General features: G+C 42.9%; 1 protein-coding gene across 1 annotated transcript in view; it reads right to left on the reverse strand.

Moving 5' to 3' along the window:
• The window catches only part of cubn (cubilin (intrinsic factor-cobalamin receptor)), a gene marked incomplete at both ends in the record, with an annotated part of 365,190 nt that overhangs the window by 222,476 nt on the left and 122,638 nt on the right, over positions 1 to 20,076 (reverse strand). The window contains 3 exons of the mRNA XM_080049812.1: positions 1,120 to 1,301; positions 1,412 to 1,571; positions 13,470 to 13,660. Coding sequence (XP_079905938.1) covers positions 1,120 to 1,301; positions 1,412 to 1,571; positions 13,470 to 13,660 — 533 coding nt within the window. The remainder of the gene's footprint in view (positions 1 to 1,119; positions 1,302 to 1,411; positions 1,572 to 13,469; positions 13,661 to 20,076) is intronic.

A 20,076-nucleotide genomic window follows, 5' to 3' on the forward strand; every position in this document is an offset into this window, starting at 1 on the left:
TAAGTTAAGTTTTGTTTTAATCTCTGTGGTATACAGCTGTTTGGACCAGCTGATCGGCAGATAGAGGGAGGAAGAGATAGCTTTATTTTATAATTTAGTTCAGTTATCACTGGCACCATGAATCTGAACTAAATTATAAAATAAAGCTATCTCTTCCTCCCTCTATCTGTCTATCTTTCTCTCTCCACTGCACACTCAGTCACTACTATCCATGCTAAAAGGAAGCAGGATTATAACCTCATTTAGCACTTTATTTTTTATATATTTTATATTATTTTTTTTTTTTTCTCCCCCATCCAATTTTGACATTTTTTTGAAAAATGTGTTGGTTTGTAAGCGCTAAGGGAGCATGTTTAAATAAAACCCGTGAACCTTACCCTTTAAATTTATTTTTATTTCATATTTGTATGTGCTACACAGGCTTAGATATTAAGGTTTTGGTAGACGTTGACAATTCGTAGTATTCTTTCAGAAAACCCTCAGGCATTAAGGAGATGCATCCTAGATTTCCATAGTCATCAATGGGTTAAGAAGTATTTTATTTATTGGAGAATTGCAGCAGTATTCTTTTTATATTTGTTATGCATTTTATTTGTATGTTTCATACTTACAGCTAGTTACCGACAGCTAAAACTGTTCATTTCCCCCTTTAACTATGAACCAATTTGTAGTATTTTTTTCAGAAAACCCTCAGGAGATAAGGACATGTATCCTAGATTACCATAGTCATCAATGGGTTAAACAGAAGTACATTAGACTAGTCTGTTTCTACTGCAATTAGAAAACATTTTACAACCTATCATGATTTCAAGTTGTCATAAAAAAAAACTACGGAAAGCATTATGTCTTATGTTGCACATGTCTCATATGAATCATATCACCTTCCATCTGGTTAAAATCTAACCTATAAAAACCATTAATATGGTATCAATCTCATCTCAGATCATTTGAATGGATGCAAACAAAAGACTGTACAGTGTGCATTTCGAGCCTAAAGATTAAAACCTAAATATATCTTCTTTTCAGTTTCTACCTCCTAGAGCAATGAAACAGTGTTTTATGAACTATGAACAGAACACTAGCACTAGAGATGGTAAATGTGTTAGCCAAACAACTTACTTCCAGCACATCATAGTTGCAGTCTTGATGGAACTCCACATCAAATTCATGGATAGTTAGGGTCATGCTGCTGCTAGCTGATGAGGTGATATGCCATACACACTCTCGGTTTTCAGGATACCTGTTGGGGTAGTCTGGGCTGTTAAAGGAGCCACTTGGACCAGACAGTTCCCCACCACAACCTGCAGGGGGACACACCAAGAAATAGGGGACTTGAGAGTCTGTTTCAAATTGTTCAAACAATGGGCCGGATCCACTTAGAGTGGATGGACAAAAGTCATTTCCTTCTTACCATTCTGGTACCACATCATCTGGAAGCCCGGCCTAGACACAGAGCTGTCTGTTCTGAAGACCATGGTGAGGGCTGAGCTTGTGGTGGTGTTGGCAGGTGGGGGCGTGTTTCCGCAGAATGTACCAATCAGAGGAGCTTGGTCGTTAGGCCCATTATAAAGCTAGGAAAGTAAATTTGGAGAAAGTAGAATGAGTAAAAAAAACTAGAAATAACATATACTTATAGCATAGAATGAGTTATAACATTTAACATTTTTTAAGTACTTTAAGGAAAGCTTGTTTCAATTTCACTGAATAGTTAGGGTTGGGTGTTGCTGTCAGTGTCTGCCACATGTTAAAGAACAGACAGACAAAGAGAGTGAAGGCGTAGATGGAGAGAAAAGACCAAAATTTCATGCAAACAATGTAATTTCCCTTTATTGAAGACCCTGTGGAGGATGGTGCTCAAATTATCCAAAGAGCATTTAAACCACCAGCCACAAGGGTCTTCAGGGAGATGAAGAACCCACTTTCCCATCTTGATGAATAACTGTGGGAGAGATACCAGTTCAGCAGGCCTAGCAAAACTGCTTTTCCAGCGCAGGAACTTTCCCGGGGAACGAGGAACCTTTGAACAAACTGTTCGTTTGGATTGCAGGAACCAGGCTCTAAATTTAGTTCCTGGGTAATTGATCTACCATCGGAAAATTCCCTACTCAGAGGGTACTCCTTAACAAAGGATTAGAAACTTTGGGGGCAGGGGCTTTAGTGCTGAATAATTCTGATTGGTTGAGTTGCCTACCCGCAGTGTTTCACCCACAATGTTAAAAACTATCTTTTTATCATTTCTTGGATTGGATTTAATCCATTTGCGATTTCATAAAGAATGATCATCAACATCACAACCTGAATGTCATCAGTACTAATGCCTGGGCAACACATCAGAGGCCAGAGAAGGGAAGCTGAGGTGGCTGACAGATCGGAGGAGGAAGCGAGGGAGACGGGGAGGAATAAGAAGGAGACTTCGGCAGCGAAAATCCTGACCAGCTCTACCTGCCATGATCCTGGCCAACCTGCGCTCTATCGCCAATAAATTTCGCAAGGCTGCCCTTCTCTGCTTCACCGAATCATGGCTGCACAAAGACGCTCCAGGCTCACTGTATGACGTCAGCGGGTTTTCACTCATATGGGCGGACAGGAGTGAAAGCTCGGGGAAGAGTCGAGGGGGAGGAATTTGTGTGTACATAAATGAACGGTGGTGTCGCCAGTACACAAACAAACACATCATGTAACAGAGACTTTGAACTTTTGGGCATTGGGTTGAGACCCTTTTATCTCCCCCGAGAGTTTGGCTGCATTTAGCTATTTGTTAGCTTCAATAGCAGAATGTGTTCATAATCAACAACACTTTCCAGATGCCCCTACCATTGTTCTAGGTGATTTAAACAACTGCAACCTGGAGAAAACTCTGCCAGGATTTCAATAGGTTGTTTACCCCAACAATAAATCCTATAAAACAAAAGACATTAAACAAATAATGAATTTGAGAAAATTGGCGGCTTCCAAAAATAAAGACACAATTGAACTACAAAAAAGAGACAAGGAACTGAGAGTAATACTGAGGAAAGCAAAGGAAGCACACAACAAACAGCTGGAGGAAGCATTCAAGGCTGGCAACCACGCAAAAACATGGGACACTGTAAAGCACATGACAGGTATGCCAGGTAAACTCAGGAAGCCTTTTGTGACTAATGATGAGCTGGCCTCTGCTACTGAATTAAACACCTTCTTTAGCAGGTTTGAAACCACTGGGAGTAAGGAGAGATGCAGGGAGGTGCTGGAGTCAGTCACAGTGGGCTCTGAGGATAGAGTGATAATCACAGTGGGTCAGGTGGCTAACATCTTTAGTCAGCTTAATTCACGGAAGGCGGTCGGCCCAGACACTGCAGTGATCAGTGCCTCTATCCTGAAAACGTACAGTAAGGAGCTAGCCCCGGTGTGGCAACAGTCCATAGACACACACACTGTCCCAACGGCCTGGAAAACATCACACATCATCCCCCTCCCAAATAAATCATGCCCTAAGGAGTGCAATGACTTCCGACCTGTGGCACTAACATCTGTTTTAATGAAGTCATTGGAGAAAATCCTATCCCATCTGCTCTCTCAGGCTGTACAGGACAAAATTGACCCCTTCCAGTTTGCATACAGGCAACAGCGCAGCCCTATCCGGGACCCAGCATCTGGACTACATCTGCAGCAAGGTGCAGCAAATAATCTACTTTTAAAGGAGGCTCAGGTCATTTGGAGCTAGCAGTAAAGTCCTGTCTCTGTTCTACAAAGCCACAATTGAAACCATCCTACAGTACGGAGGCTCCATCTGGTTCGGTGCCCATTCTGCGCAACTCAAAGCCAGGATTATGCGGCTCCTATCAATCTGCTCCAAACTGGTGGGCCACTCAGTGAAGAGCAGATTCTTTTAAACACAAAACAGGCACACAGTCAAACTAGCGGACAAGATCAGTTTGGACCCGGCCCATGTCTTACACAGGGAGTACCAGCTCCTGCCCTCGGGGAGGCGTTACAGGGTACCGGAGTGCAGAAAAGTAAAATATAAACATTAATTTGTGCCTTTGTCAATCTCACTGCTGTATCAGCACAGGAAGGCAAATAAGTGACTTTTAACCCCATATCATTTATGACCACTTTTTGCAGGGCTGGATCCCCCCCATCTTATTTATTATTCATTGTTGTTGTTTATGTTTTTCATGTTTTCATGTATAATTGTTGGAGCTTGTACTGCAAACAGACAATAAAGTATTATCTTATCATACATCTGATGCTCTTTTTTTACTGCGCCTGTGTTAACAAGTTAGAGCAGCCTTACAGTCTATAGAGCAGACATAGCATGTATCAGCAGGAATACAACACTACTGCAAAAGTACAATTAGGGCTATGCTAAAATAAACAGAGGAATAATCTGTCCGGTGCCAGCAGCCACGCCTGTCGGCAGCAGCACTATTCAGCTCACCATTCTCACTTTTTTCTTTTTTTCTGTGATTTGATTCGTGTCAGGTTGCTCTATAGCAGTTTTTAACAAGAAATTAAGACCAGAAAAGTAGGATAATAGGATCTCTTTAATAAAGTAATGCACTGAATGGGAAAAAGGCTGCAGGGCCGGACCAGATTCCTGGGAGGGTCCTAAAATCCTGTGCAAACCAACTAGCCCCAGTGTATACTAACATCTTTAACACATCCCTGGCCCAAGCTGTCGTTCCATCCTGCTTTAAACACTCTGTCATAATCCCTGTGCCAAAAAATAATAACCCATCATGCATGAATGATTATCGTCCTGTGGCCCTGACATCAACAGTGATGAAATGTTTTGAGAAGCTGATAAAGAATTGCATCAGTTCCTCCCTGCCCAGTTCATTTGACACCCTCCAGTTTGCATACAGGGAAAACAGGAGCAGGAATGATGCCATCTGCAATCTTTTACACACCTCTCTGACCCACCTTGACGAGGGGAGAGGGAATTATGTGAGAATGCTGTTTATAGATTACAGCTCGGCATTCAATACCATAGTTCCCTCTCGCCTGATCCAGAAGATGAGGTCGCTGGGAATCAACACCCAAATGTGTAACTGGTGCTCAGCTTCCTCACTGATCGCCCCCAGGTGGTCAGAGTAGGAGGATGTGTAGTGTCAGGACCCCTGATCCTCAACACGGGTACCCCCCAGGGGTGCGTTCTGAGTCCACTGCTCTACAACATTTACACACATGACTGCATAGCCTCCAGCAGCTCAACCTCCATCATCAAGTTCGCAGATGACACCGTGGTGCTGGGTCTTATCACTGGAAACAATGAGCAGGGCTACCTGGACCAAGTGGCAGACCTGGCACTGTGGTGTCAGACCAACAACCTGGGCCTAAATATCAAGAAAACCAAGGAAATGGTGGTGGATTTCAGGAGGAAGCAGGGCAGTGGGCTCGCCCCACTCATCATCAGTGGGGAGCCCGTGGAGAGGGTCCCCAGTTTCATGTACCTGGGGGTGCACCTCACTCAGGACCTCTCTTGGTCTCTCCATACACAACACTTGGTCTCCAAGTCAAGGCAGCGGCTGTACTTCCTTCGGCGGTTGAGGAAGTTCAAGGTCCCCCCCTCCATCCTGAGGACCTTCTACTCTGCAGCTGTGGAGAGCATCCTCACAGCTTGCATATCAGCCTGGTATGGAAGCTGCACTGCACGCGACCAGGCTGCCCTGCAGAGGGTGGTGCGCTCAGCAGAGCGAACCATCAGGTTACCCCTCCCCACCCTGGAATGTACATACAGCAAGAGGGTGAGGGCAAGAGCCAGGAAAATCAGGCAAGACGCCTCTCACCCAGATGCTGGCCTCTTCACCCTGCTGCCGTCAGGCAGACGCCTACGCAGCCTTAAAGCTCGGACTGAGAGACTGAGGAGGAGCTTCTTTCTGCAGGCAGTTAGACTGCTTAACTCCGATGGACTTTAGCTGGCACTCTTGCACTTTCTGCACCACTTTCTAGGCACTTTTAGAATTATATAACATTTTACTTTTTTTTTAAATGTTTTTATAGCATAACATATAAGGGATGTTTTAAAATTACTATTACCTATTATTTCAGGTTACAGTAATTTGCACAATGACAGAGTGATAACCCTTTTTAATTTCACTGTATGTAAAATGTTATTTTTGCAATCATGTGACAAATAAAACTTTGAACTTGAACAATGATTAACTAAACCACTCCTGCCATAGCCTGGTCCTACCAGACCATTGTCAGGCATGCAAACTCGTCACCTTTCGGCGAAATTCGCCGTTTTGGAAACAAAATTGGCCATCTATGTCAGTGGTTCCCAACCTGGGGTCCGCGCCCCCCAGCAGGGGGCGCCAGAGATCGCAAGGGGGGCGCACAAGTTTGTCTGCGCTGAGGTTGTGACTTGTGGGAAAAAAAAATAAAAAATTGCACATTAAATTCATAAAACCCCAATAACATCCAATTGGATAATCAAAACTATGTTTAATGCTAATTAAAACATATTATTGGTCCACATTTAAATTCATTATTATATGAACTCTGAACTTGCGTAAGCAACCTTCCGGTCGGCTCGTGGGTGGCGGGCAATGATGATTGTTTTGCTGCGGTCAGCCTCACTTTACACAGAAAAAAAATGTCTGTGAAACGTAAATGTACAGATGGTTCCTCTGTACCAAAGATGAAAACAAAGCAATATCTCGAGAGATACATCGATTTTGGTTTTATGGAAGGACAGGACAGTTTTCGGCCAGAATGCGTCATTTGTGGCGAGAAGCTAGCTAATCAAAGCATGAAACCATGCAAACTGAAACGACACCAGGAGACCAAACACCCCGAGACTATTGGTGAAAGTCGAGAATATTTTGAGAGAAAGAAGCAATTGGCACTATCACGAAGATCCACGGACATCAGAAAAGCTTTTGAAAAGTACTGATTTACACAGAGCCACGGAGCTCTGTGTAAATCAGTACCTATTTATTTATTCTTATTTTTTTTTGCAAATAAAAGTTTGTTATTAATCACTATTCTTTTATTGTGTGTATGTGGGTCGGAGTTAGGGTTGGGGGGGCCTAGCTTGTCTTGGACCCTGGCACGGGGGTCCTCAAGGAAAAAAGGTTGGGAACCACTGATCTATGTGATTCGTAGAGATCCGTTGAGAAAATATTTTTTTGGGGGGAGGGAGGGAGGGAGGGTCTGATGGCAAGCACTGTGTGTGTGTGTGTGTGTGTGTGTGTGTGTGTGTGTGTGTGTGTGTGTGTGTGTGTGTGTGTGTGTGTGTGTGTGTGTGTGTGTGTGTGTGTGTGTGTGTGTGTGTGTGTGTGTGTGTGTGTGTGTGTGTGGTGTGGAGCATGGACATGGAGTGACCATAGTGACTAAATATGATTGACGGATGTCAACTCCTATCATATGAGCTTTGACGATCATTTGGCCAATCAGAAACAGTGTTTGTCATTGAGGGGCGGTGACATCAGTCAGAGCGTCTGCAGGAATTATTATTTTTTTCTCTCCGAGTCATCGGAGCGTTCAAGTAGCCGCAGCCGCAGTACTATTATTTTACCGTGTTAATGTGCCTACTAGTGTTGCCACCCGTCCCGTTTTTCCCAGAATTGTTCTCTTTTTTCACCAGCTGTCCTGGGAAAAAATAAATCTCTCCCGGGACACAATTTGTCCCGTTTTTTGGGGGGAAATGCCAAAACCTAATTTGATTTCCTTCGTTCAGTAGTTAAGGCCGTTTCACACGGGCCGAGGCGTTTGTTGTGCCAACTAATGCATTCTCAATGGAGAGGCGAGCGGGGCCGGGCAGAGAGAAAGCGCAGCGTTCCGTCGTCAGGCGGCACGACAAGCGGGCAGGGGCGGTCTCAGCGATCACGGGGCCCGTTTCAAGACCCAGTGTGGAGCCCCCCACTTTTTTTTTTTTTTTTTTTTTTTTTAATAATAATATTACATTTTTTAATATAATAATAAATTATGCTTGTGCATGCTCCCTGCGAAAAAAAAAAAAAAAAAAAAAAAAGATTGTGGAAACCATTTGGTTCATAGACGGATTATGAGATAATGGGCCCAGACTCTTAAAGCCTCCCCCCCCCCAACACACACACTCCTCCCTATCCCTATTCAACAGATGAAGGGTGGATAGCTACTTTTTATGAACAGTATAGAATTTACACATAGGGGGCCTTCAAGGCCCCTAATGAAGCCCCTAAGAGCTAATAATGCCCCTAAGAGCTAATAATGCTTTTGTTTTGCACTTGCTTTTCTATTTTTCACCTACTAGTTGAGGGGCCCATGATGATTTATTTCCTTATTTTAGGCGATTCCTTTTTGGACCCTGTTATTGACATGAGTGACTGAGCTCTTTGACAATGCGACGTGTAAAGTTACTATCAGTATTTCTGGCTTAGAGCCCCCCTGAGCCCTTGGGCCCCTGGGCCAGGTTGCATGCAATTTTGTTCTCAAAGTGCACCAGATTGATGAATTTTACTTTAAAAGGTTGCATTTTTTCTTCCGGGCTCCCCCGGACCCACCTACAAGGTCCAGGGTTCCCACCTCAGTCTCCTTATATATCCTACTGTAAAAAGCACTGTAGGTGTTTATGGTTATTATAGGTCATTACACTGGTCAGTCTGAACTGGTAGCCTAATAATGGCCGAGCCCTCCGCCCCAAACATCAAGTGTGTTTAGTGAAGTTTCTTTTTCTTTCTCTCTCTGTTGTGTGAGCGTGCACGTTGCCGCAGTAACCACCTATCAATCCACGGTTGAAACATGCTCTCCCTGAATTATTTTGCATCGCCCTTGTGAGTAAATGCATGGAGTTTCCCGATCTCTATAAATTATAATTTATGCACGTTATTAAACGGCCACGATTCGCCGGTTGCAACAGCTGTTTAGCGTGTCATCACAAGCCGAATATTGCTATTGTTCTTTTCCTGGGATCTGTATGCTGCTGTGCATGTTAAAGAAGGGAATAAACATAGGATACATCCTTACTCCTCCTCTCATGCTTCATAGTCTGACGTTTTTGGCCTTAAGTGGTGTTTTATCCGACACCCCTGAAGTGAATCCAGTGATATTAGCAGATCAGCACGGTACATTCAGCAGTTTCCTCTACTACTTTTGTTGAGAACATAATACTTGAGGAGCAGGATAAAAAAATACTTGAAGTGCAGGATAAACCTCTTGCTGTCTGTTGATGTGCAATAGCTTACATATTGAAGGTTATGTAGCCTACAAGTAGGCCTGCCTGTCTGTTCTACTCATTTCAACTGACTTGTGAAAACTGCTCAGAATTTTTTTTTTTTTTGACATAGGCCTATAGCAACTTTTTTTTTTTTACAGTAGGCTAACGCAAATAGTTACTTTCCCTGGTAACTAGTTACTTCTATTATAAAGTAATTCAGTTACTAACTCAGTTACTAATTATAACTAATTACTTTTTTAAAGTAACGTTCCCAACACTGGTTGTGATGTAGGGAGCGAAAGAAGCCGCTAGGGGCTCAGGATACTACAGGATACTCTTTCCCCCATTTCCGTCTCTTCACACTGTCAATTAAGCATGGAAAATGCCAAAAAATATATTTAAAAAAAATAAGAAAAAAAAGGTTTAGTCTTAAAGTGGCTACGAGGAACTTTTAAATATCTTTAAAACAGCGTTATTTTTCCTCTGATAATCATAAATGACCTTTAACAGCAAACGAGACCATCAGTGCAAAGAAAGCAGTTTTTATATAGTTTTTATTAATGCCTTTGGTTTGGTCGCACACCCAGTCCGATTTTCAGCTTGCGCATGCAGGCTCTATTCTATGGTCACATATTCGGGTTCGCAGATTTCAGTGTAATGCGATTTGAGTAGCCTATTCCTCCAGATACGGGAAGGGGAGCCTTGTTTGAGGCAGTTATTTGTGGTCATAATGGCTGATAACGGGGCAGAACCATCAAAGAAAAAAGAAAATTCAATGAAGGACAACTAAAATCTAAAAGGGAGAGTGATAGACGGGCGGGAGGAAGGCGTTGCGTTGCCAAGCAACGTGTAAACAATTTAACAGGAGTAAACTAGTCATGCAGTGACCATTATTCATCTGAAATTTCATTATTTACAACAACATAAACACATTACATCATCGTGATCCATGCTGCCGTCTCTCGTTCATTCGCTTTCTGTGAGGGCACGGAATCAACTCATTGCAATCAGGTGTGTGTGGCCAGGGCCGACGGACTGGGGGGAAAAGTGATACAGTCGTGGGGGGGGGGCCCAAGGCAGAGGGGGGCCCATTAAAAAAATAAAAAATAAAAAATTAACAAGCTAAATGTGGGGCCCCGATCTTCGAAGGCCCTGAACAATGCCATTCCAAAAAAATTAATAATTGACTGGCTCGTGATAGCCCCCTGACCCTTGCAAGGAGATCAGGGGCCTGCGCATGACTAAGGCATGTGTGCGGGAGAGTAAGCAGGAGCAAGCCAACATTGAATTGAAATGGTGGCGAAAATAAACGGAGCGATGTTTCTATGGGGATATTTAGCTGTACAGAAATAAGTGCTGGCAAAGCTACAACAGTTTAAGACTCCACATCACTGTGGCAACACAACATCTATCCGCTCAGACAGCGCAAAGAAAAGTCTGATGAATACATGAGAGTGATGGCCCCTGCAAGTTTCAGTAAGTTTAAAGAAGTGCCACACTGTTACTGTCTTTGAAATGCATTTAGACATTTTAAGGGGAAAACACATTGTATTTATTATTTCAACTATTGAGTTATTTGTAGAAAAGCATGCTAGTGTAGGCCAACAAGATTTATTTTCTGAATTTCCAATGCTGCTTTATTTTTATGTTTTAAATTGGGAAATACATGTTCCAAAACGACCTGTATTTAAAAAGAAATCAAGCAAGTAGGCTAATAATAACCATTAATGAATTATAGGCTATCGCATCACAGTAGGCCTATTGTCCACAATAATCACAGCCCCCCATCCATAAAGTGTATGGTCTATTATTTGTATTTAGTGTGTCTGCATAGTATTGCACCAAAACAGTAGAAGTTTTCTTTAATTGTGTTTTGTACTGTCTGTAAAATTTTACCTGCACATAGCAAACAAAATTGCACAACTGCATTCAAATAAACAGTTGTTTATTTCTATAGTGCGCATTGGCATCTTTGAGCAAAATATCCCCAAAATGTTTGCGCCTCCTGTGACCCTGGCCAGTGACCACCTTGACTAAGACATATTATGGGGGAAATACCGGTAAAAGTAATGATTTGGTCATTCATCAGATGAAATATTGTGGAGTTGTCTGGCTCAGAGAGCCATGTGTATTGTAAGACCGCATTTTCAGGGGGCCCATCAGGACTTTTTGTATAGGGGCCCAGAATTTGGTGCTACGCCCCTGTGTGTGGCACTGACTGGCATTAGCTGATGCAGTGTCACTAACCACTCTCACAGAGCCGAAAAGATTCCGTGTCCTAACATATTCAACACGGACATGCACTATATTGTGTCCTTATCATTTGACACTCGCAACGCACACGCTAGAAAACAGCTTCACGACAGCTGGCGTCGTAAAAATACTACCGCTTTTGTCCAAGGGGGCTGCCAGCCGCCAAAGGTTCTCGTAGCCACTTTAATGGATTGGACGTGAATGTATACAGTGGCTTGCAAAAGTATTCATACCCCTTGAAAAATGTTCCACATTTTGTCACGTTACAACCACACACGTACATTTATTTTATTGGGATGTTATGTGATACAACACAAAGTGGCGCAACATTGTGAAGTGGAATGAAAATGAAACGTGGTTTTAATTTTTTTTTCTAAATAAAAAACTGAAAAGTGTGGCGTGCAAAAGTATTCAGCCCCCCTGAGTCAATGCTTTGTAGAACCACCTATCGCTGCAATTAAAGCTGAAAATCTATTTGAGTATTTCTCTACCAGCTTTGCACATCTACAGACTGATATATTTTGTCCATTCTTATAGCTCGAACTATTGATTCAGCATCAAATTGGATGGAGAGTGTCTGTCAACAGCAATTTTCAAGTCTTTCTCAATATTCTCAATTGTTTTTAGGTCTGGACTTTGACTAGGCCATTCTAACACATGACTATGCTTTGATTTAAACCATTTCATAGTAGATCTGGTTGTATGTTTAGGGTAGTTTTCCTTCTGGAAGGTGAACCTCTGCCCCAGTCTCAAGTCTTTTGCAGACTCTAACAGGTTTTCTGCCCTGTATTTGGCTCCATCTATCTTCCCATCAACTCTAACCAGCTTCCCTGTACCTACTAAAGAAAAGCATCCCCATAGCATGATGCTTCCACCATCATGTTTCACTGTGGTGATGGTGTGTATAGGGTGGTTTGTAGTGTGTGTTTCCGCCACACATTGCATTTTGCATTCAGGAAAAAAACTTCACGTTTGGTCTCATCTGACTATGCATGGCTTTTGGCAAGGGTTGGAGGAAGGTGCTCTGTTCAGATGAGATCAAAATTGAAGTTTTTGGCCTTAATGCAAAACGCAATGTGTGGTGGAAAAGTAACACTGCACATCACCCTATACACACCATCCCCACCATGAAACATGGTGGTGGCAACATCATGCTATGGGGATGTTTTTGTTCAGCAGGTACAGGGAAGCTGGTTAGAGTTGATGGATGGAGCCAAATACAGGGCATAAAACCTGTTAAGAGTCTGCAAAAGATTTGAGACTGGGTGTAGATTCACCTTTACAATGAAATGGTTTAAATCAAAGCATACGCATGTGTTAGAATGGCCCAGTCAAAGTCTAGACCTAAAAACAATTGAGAATATTGAGAAAGACTCGAAAATTGCTGTTGACAGATGCTCTCCATCCAATCTGATGCTGAATCTGTGGTTCGAGTTATTTTGCAAAGAAGAATGTGCAATAAATATCAGTCTTTAGATGTGCAAAGCTGGTAGAGAAATACTCCAATAGATTTGCAGTTGTAATGGCAGCGATAGGTGGTTCTACAAAGCATTGACTCAGGGGGCTGAATACTTTTGCACGCCACACTTTTCAATTTTTTATTTATAAAAAAAATTTAAAACCACGTTTCATTTTCATTCCACTTCACAATGATGCGCCACTTTGTGTTGGTGTATCACATAAAATCCCCCCCCAAAAAAATGTACGTAGGTGGTTGTAACGTGACAAAATGTAGAAAATTTCATGAATGGGGTATGAATACTTTTGCAAGCCACTGTACATTTAAATTTAATATTAACATGGTTAACGTTTAATGATTTAGATTGTGTTACTGTGTTATTCTGACGTGTTGGCAACCTTTCTTTTAAACCCTTATGCAAATAAAGCCCGATAGATTATACAATTTAATTTGTAATATAACGTATTTTTATGGATTAACCAGATAAAATGAGATGTTGTCAGCGGCTCACTTCATCCACCAACGTCTTACTGAATTACCCCCTATGCTCCCTAATTGTAATGCAATTGTTGAGTTTGGCCAGGCTCTTTCTTCACTTACTGTAATATGGTTGAGTAGTGTGCATCTGTGTACCTTAATGTAGTCATAGACACAGCGGCTGGAGGTGGCCTCCAGTTGGAAGGCAGTAAATGTGTAGTTGACTGTGTTTCCATTGTTGGCCTGGATGGTCCAGCTGCACTGGGAGTTGGCTGGGTAGTCGTTGGGAAAGTTTGCTGACTCCACGACTCCTTTGTATGAACCGGAGATTAGCACTTGTTGGCATCCTGAGAACAAACATAAGCAAACACTACTATTCAACACTATACGGGAGAACGGGGTTATATGTCACACGGGTTGGTTGTCACAATCGTTATATCTCGGAACTAGAAGGCACTGTCTGTGAAATTTTTGTATGTACACATATCCAGAATTGGGATCAGCGGTCACCTACACTGCTGACTTTGAGGTGAGAGGACTGTTTGTGTTTATCATGTCAAATTGAAAATATTTAGCTCCTCAGTATTTTTCTTCTAGGCTTTTACACAATGGGCTCATAAAAAAACACTTGTTACCCTAAAAAGGTGTGAAGGGTAAGCTATAGTTTAGAAGCTATAGTTTAGATCAGGGGTGGCCAACCAGTCAGAGACAAAGAGCCAATTTTTTTACTGTGTTACTGCAAAGAGCCACATCGTACACACGGGTACACACAGTGGCGATTCCAGGAAATTTTGACTGGGGGTGGCCAAGGTGGGTCACAGAGTTAGAGTGGGGTGGCCATCGCACCCCTGAATGAATAGCATGCGATATGCTGTACAACCAATTAAAAGATGATTTATAATCCCAAATGCCCAAATCATGTTAGTATCCATTGTAATGTTTGTCAGAAAACTAAACCCCTGAAGGGGGGTCTGGGGGCATCCCCCCCAGAAGATTTTTTTGTGTTTTTAACATGTAATCTAAGCATTCTGGTGAAGATAATAAAGGAAAAAGTCAATATTTATTTCAGCTCAGATGAATAGTAAAATTAGCAAGACAACATAACTTGCTAGCAGCCAGATGCCTAACAACTGCACAGAGGGACGGATGACCATAGCTTTTGACCAAATATCTTGCTAAAAAAATAAACCTTTATTTATGAAAGTCTGCCCTTGCTAAGAACATGTTACACTCGCTAACTACAAACATTAATTTTTTTATTCAGATTTCAAAAATCTGCTGGGACACGTGCCTATACACATGCATGGGTGGCACGCATGTCACAAGCACACTTATGCTGTTTTCAAGACCTTTGCTGACCAGAGACCAGTTCTAGTGGCCACAGTCCTACCATTAATTTAGTAATTGAAAATTGCAAACTGATCTCATATCAGTGGATTGGAGTGTTTGTGTGATGAACTTGGCAACTACCTATCAAAAAAAGTTAAGAAAGAAAAAAAAATACATATCATCTCTGAACTAGGATACATATCAGGAAAAAAATGTAATTAAAAAAATAAAATGAAAATAAAAAATAAAATTTGAACTGGGAGGGGGGGGGGGCGTTTTTTTATTTTCGCGGGGAGCTTGCACATGTATGCACAAGCATTATTTATTAAAAAAAAAAAAAAAAACAGGGGGCCCCACACTTGAAACGGGCCCCCAGATCGTTAAGGCCGCCCCTGTGATAATGACAGGACTGGACTCCTACAGTACTAAAGACGACAGGGCAGTCATTTTCAACAATGAACATTGTGTGCACTGCCTCACACACAAACTATCTATTCAACCAAATCCACAAACAAAAATATAACAATTTAAAATAGCGTTTTCTCTTACTATGCATGTTGCTTTGTGGGACTCACTTTTAGCATTGAGAGAGCTGAAGTAGCGCCGAAGATTTGAAGCCTTGAAATGCGCAAATGACACCTGGCATATAAGGCAGAATGGCCTGCCATAACGTTCAACAAAAAATATGAACTCTCCCACTCTGTTTCGGAGCGAACTTGACAAATAGTTTACTCACGGAAAACCTCCCTCCAAGCTGAGCGGGCAGTTTTATGTTGCGTCCGCACCAAACGTTTGCGAACGTTATGTTGCGTCCTCAATTAAACATTTGCAACAGGCATACACATAGGGCCTACACATTAATAAAATAAAAAATGAAATAATAGACAACATGTAAAACGAACGTAAGAGCCGCATGAAACGTTTGCGAACATGCACACACATAGGCCAACACAAAAAAAAAAGTATAAAAAAAAAAAAAAAAAAAAAAAATTATAATCACATAATTTGATATGAACTGAAGAGCCGCACGAAGCTGGGCAAAGAGCCGCATGCGGCTCGCGAGCCGCGGGTTGGCCACCCCTGGTTTAGATTGTTGTTAGCAAGCTTATTACTTGTCAGATGATTGTTGGCCTTGATGCTAGCAAGAAATTCAAGTTGGGGTTGGTCGTTACATTTTTTGTGGGGTTGTTTGTCACATGTTACCCAAAGGCTGCAGTCAGAAAAGGAACCCAATAACGAAATAAATTGTCAAGCTGTATCCTCCTCACTGACACCCCAGGGAAGGAAAGAATAGAGCAGGAAAAGGCAGCTAGCATGCAAAAGAAAAAAGCGCAACAAAATCAAAACAACCCAGTGCATCCCAAACTAGACCAGCTGCCAAAGCTACTGCACCCCAGTGCACTCCACCCCAGCTGGAGAAGAAGAAACAGTAAGTTATCTAGGCCTATTTGTCAACTTGACAATGCAATTAAACCTGCAAATTTAGTTCTGCTTTCCTGCCTTCTTTTAAAGATTATTCCCATTAAGATAACATTGTGACAAACAACCCCATAGTGTGTGACAACCAACCCCTTTCTGGGGTCGGTTGTCACAATGAGCCTCATTTATCAACCGAGCATAGACCAGAAAAGTGGGTGTACGCACATTTCCACGCAAACCTCTGCATTTATCAATTTGGACGTGAGCGTAGGGTACGCTCAAATCCCACGCCAGCTTTCAGCTCGTGTACGCAAGTTTCTAAACAGCATGGACTCGCAGTGCAGGCTGTGCCGGGTAGCCGATGACTTTGTCGGACAATTGTTAGTAGATATTACTAATGCAGTGTTTGCTCAGACCGAGATAAACATATTAATCATTTAAAAATGTGCAGTTTATGGTGTGCAACTGAGTAGACTGATTCAATAGTGCGCACAAGGGCCACTTTGGAGCGCTGCATGGGACTGCGTAATGGCAGTTGTCTCCGTCTTGGAGCAGCTGGGTGGACTCTGCAGCACGGGGGCTGCATTCATTCGCTTCTAAAATGTTAGCCACAGTATTAAATATGTAAGCTATGCAAGTAGTACGCTGTTCTTTAGGATAAAAATGCACGGCACAACATTCAGATTAACATTTTATTTATTTGAACCACTTGAGATTTTAGTTTCTCTTTTAATGTGTCATTGATCGCTAAAGCGGCTTGTTTTGCCGATCCGGGACCTTGGCTGGACAGTGGGCGCTCTCACAGCTGGCGGTTGCCGGGCTGGCTTGTGCAGCTGACAGCTGGCCACTTGTGCCAAGCGCATCTCTCATACAGTACAACGCAAAATGTGTTATTTTTAGTTTTTAAAACCCTTTTGAGTAGTGCTATCTGAAAGGGCCAATACATCATAATCATTCAAATCTCTGCAGATGTGTATTTCTTTAATGGGGGGGAGGGGGGGGGCAAGACAGGCGTTATTATCGGACAGTTGGAGTGTCTTTTTCTGCTGTACCACTTCACTATTTTGGCCGCACCTCCAGCTGGTGTTGCATTTCAGAGCAGCAACACGCTTTTTTCATTGGCGATTTTTAAGTCAGACCACTTTTTCTTCACCTATGTAAAGCGACATAAAATTGTAAATGCTCTTTTATATCATTTGAACGATAACACTGATGTAAACCTTAAATTAACTATCCTCAGCTGGATATCGTTTGTCAATACTAACGCTGTTGACCGCAGCAGTTATTTCCTTCCTAACTGCTGCCTTCTGACGTTCTTTGATGCCGCTTTTAATGCTCCGAAATGAAACTTTTTTTTTCTACTTTCACTGTTATGCAGTCAATTTTTACTTCAGAGAAGTTCCTCTTCTTTGCCGTAATGCGCATATCCATGTCGTAAAACCTATAGGCGAGGCCTCTTAACTGAGAAAATATAGGGGCGTGATATTCAAATTACGATTGCTTTCAGCCGCCGTATTTATCAATAATGGTCTGGCATACGCTGAGATTGGCGAGACACGACTGTTTGATAAATCCCACGCGATACCTGGCGTTGGGCTATATTTGCGCCAGGATCTGCACCAGTTTCCACGCAAGTTTGATAAATGAGGCACAATGTTTAAGGGTGTCTTTGATGATCAATTTCTTCTTTATTACAATAAGTTAGAAAAACCGAGGGTTTTCAAGCCAACACCTTAAGCTTCAATTTAATGTAGGAATGACTATTGAAAGATGTTAAGGTGATGAGCAATTCTCACTAGAGTGAAAAGTGTGCCTACTAGCCCCGATCTCCCTTACAGCAGGGTAAGAAGGTTAGCGGGGGCTGGAGGCAAAATGCCCCTGAAATCTGTAATAGCCCTTGAATTTCATTGGACAGGGACTTGTAATGCCCACATAACATAGAAAATTATTTTGGGGGGAGTTTAATGGTATTATTATGAATTTGCATAGCCAGAGTTGAAAATGGACAGCTAGGCATCCATAGTACATTTCTTTCAAACACAACTGAGATAAGTCTGATGTCAGACACGTCTAGTTAGAAAAAAGTGCCCACCATATGGAAAATGTTCTCTTAAAGCTCCCATATTATACACTTTTCGGTTCTATTATACACCATATTATATGGTCTTAGTGGTCCCTAATACGTTTTTCTTTAATTGTTTGCTGAAAAAAACTTTCAGATAATTTATTGTACTATGCTGATGTTCAGCTAATCTCACAATGGCCTATTTTTAAAAAGAGCTGCAGCTCCCCTCGTAAATATACAATCTTTGAGCTCCCCCCGCCCCTGTCCGGAAGCGAAGCCAGATACGCCTCGCCCTCTGTCTGTCAGGGCCGTGGACCAATAAGAAATAGGGGTGTGGGCTGCACAGTGGAAGCTTCTGGCTTTCCAGTTTTTGAGGTCAGAAACGAGGAGAATTCTGACTGGAGTATATTGGGGGGGAGGGGTGGGGGTTTCAGAAAGGGGGAGAGTGAGAAAAGGAGAGATTGTTATTTTTTTAATATTTTGGCAGTCTCTAGGCACACCATGGACCCATGGATATGTTAGAATTAAAAAGTGCATTTAGCATAATATGCGACCTTTAAAATGTAATTCTAAGTGGTCTTAAAAAGTCTTACAGTTGAACTTGAAACCCCTGGTGGTACCTTGATAGAGGGAACAAGATGTTTCCAAAATTCTGATACATTTTCCCTTGAAATTACCAAAAATGCCCCAGAAACACATTTCACAGTTCACAGGGGAGAACATGCCCCTGGTAAAATAAGACAAGTAAAATAGATTTCCTACACTGTAAATCGATAGTTACGTATGTAACTACGGTTCTATGAGTTCCGGATGACCGCCAGAGGCGGTGCTTACAGCACTGGATGTTCCATCGCGCGCATGCGCAGGTCGAGATCTTTATACCAACAAAGTCACCTGTGACACCTGGGTGACTCCGGGAATGTCTATATATTCCGGAAGTCACCAGAGGTTCTGTTCCAACTGAATCTTCTCGCGGTGTCTGAGAAGTCTGAGTGACAGAGAACTCTGGCGGTCATCCGGAACTCATAGAACCGTAGTTACATACGTAACTATCGTTCTACTTCGTTCCTACTGACCGCCAGAGGCGGTGCTTACAGCACTGGATGACTTATACCAAAAAGGTCACGAAGAGTACTCATCAATTAAGGGCTTGCAGCCATCAACAAGACAGCTGTCATCCCACCGGATGAGGTGGAGCAACATTTACTCTGAGAGCTGCGCAACGTACATGATGAAGACCATGTAGCCGTGGCGCAAATGTCCTGCCGTGAAATCCGCTTCAAGGCAGCCCAAGATGTAGCCATACTCCTGGTAGAGTGGCACTCAACGGCCAAGGCATGGGGAGCCCCTGTGCTCTATATGCATTCAAGACCACCTCCACAAGTCAGTGGGGGTGTCTCTGTTTGGACAGGGCAGCCCCCTTCCTGCAGCTCCCATAGCAGACAAAGAGGTATTTGTCTTACGCAAGCTGGTTGTTGCCACAACCTATGCCCTAAGCGCCCGCCCCGGGCACAGTGGGTCTGACATTCTTTCTGCATCCCCTGGTGAGCCCAGGGGATTGAAAGCAGCCAACTCGATCGATTGGTTTACATGGTGGGGAGACAATCGTTTGGATAGGAAGGATGGATTGGCGAGAGCACTCCTGACCCTTCTGCATGCCAGAGCAAGCACGCCTGGCTCACTGCCGAGGCATGGAGTTCACCGACCGATTGCAGTCGCAATGGCAAGGAGGAATGCCGTCTTCATAGACAGCCGCGTCAGGTCTGCCTGACTCAGCGGCCCAAATGGGGGTAGACCTAAGGCCCTCAGGACTACTTGTAAGTCCCATGATGGTGCCCTCAGGGGTCATGGTGGCTGAATGAAGCCTCTGGCCTGACTAGGTAGTGGGACCCTACCGTCTGGTTGTCCACCCCTGCATGTGCGGCCGATATCGCAGCCACATAGACGCAC

The sequence above is a fragment of the Ammodytes marinus genome (genome assembly GCF_949987685.1).
Source record: "Ammodytes marinus genome assembly, chromosome: 21".
NCBI classification, from domain to species: domain Eukaryota; kingdom Metazoa; phylum Chordata; class Actinopteri; order Uranoscopiformes; family Ammodytidae; genus Ammodytes; species Ammodytes marinus.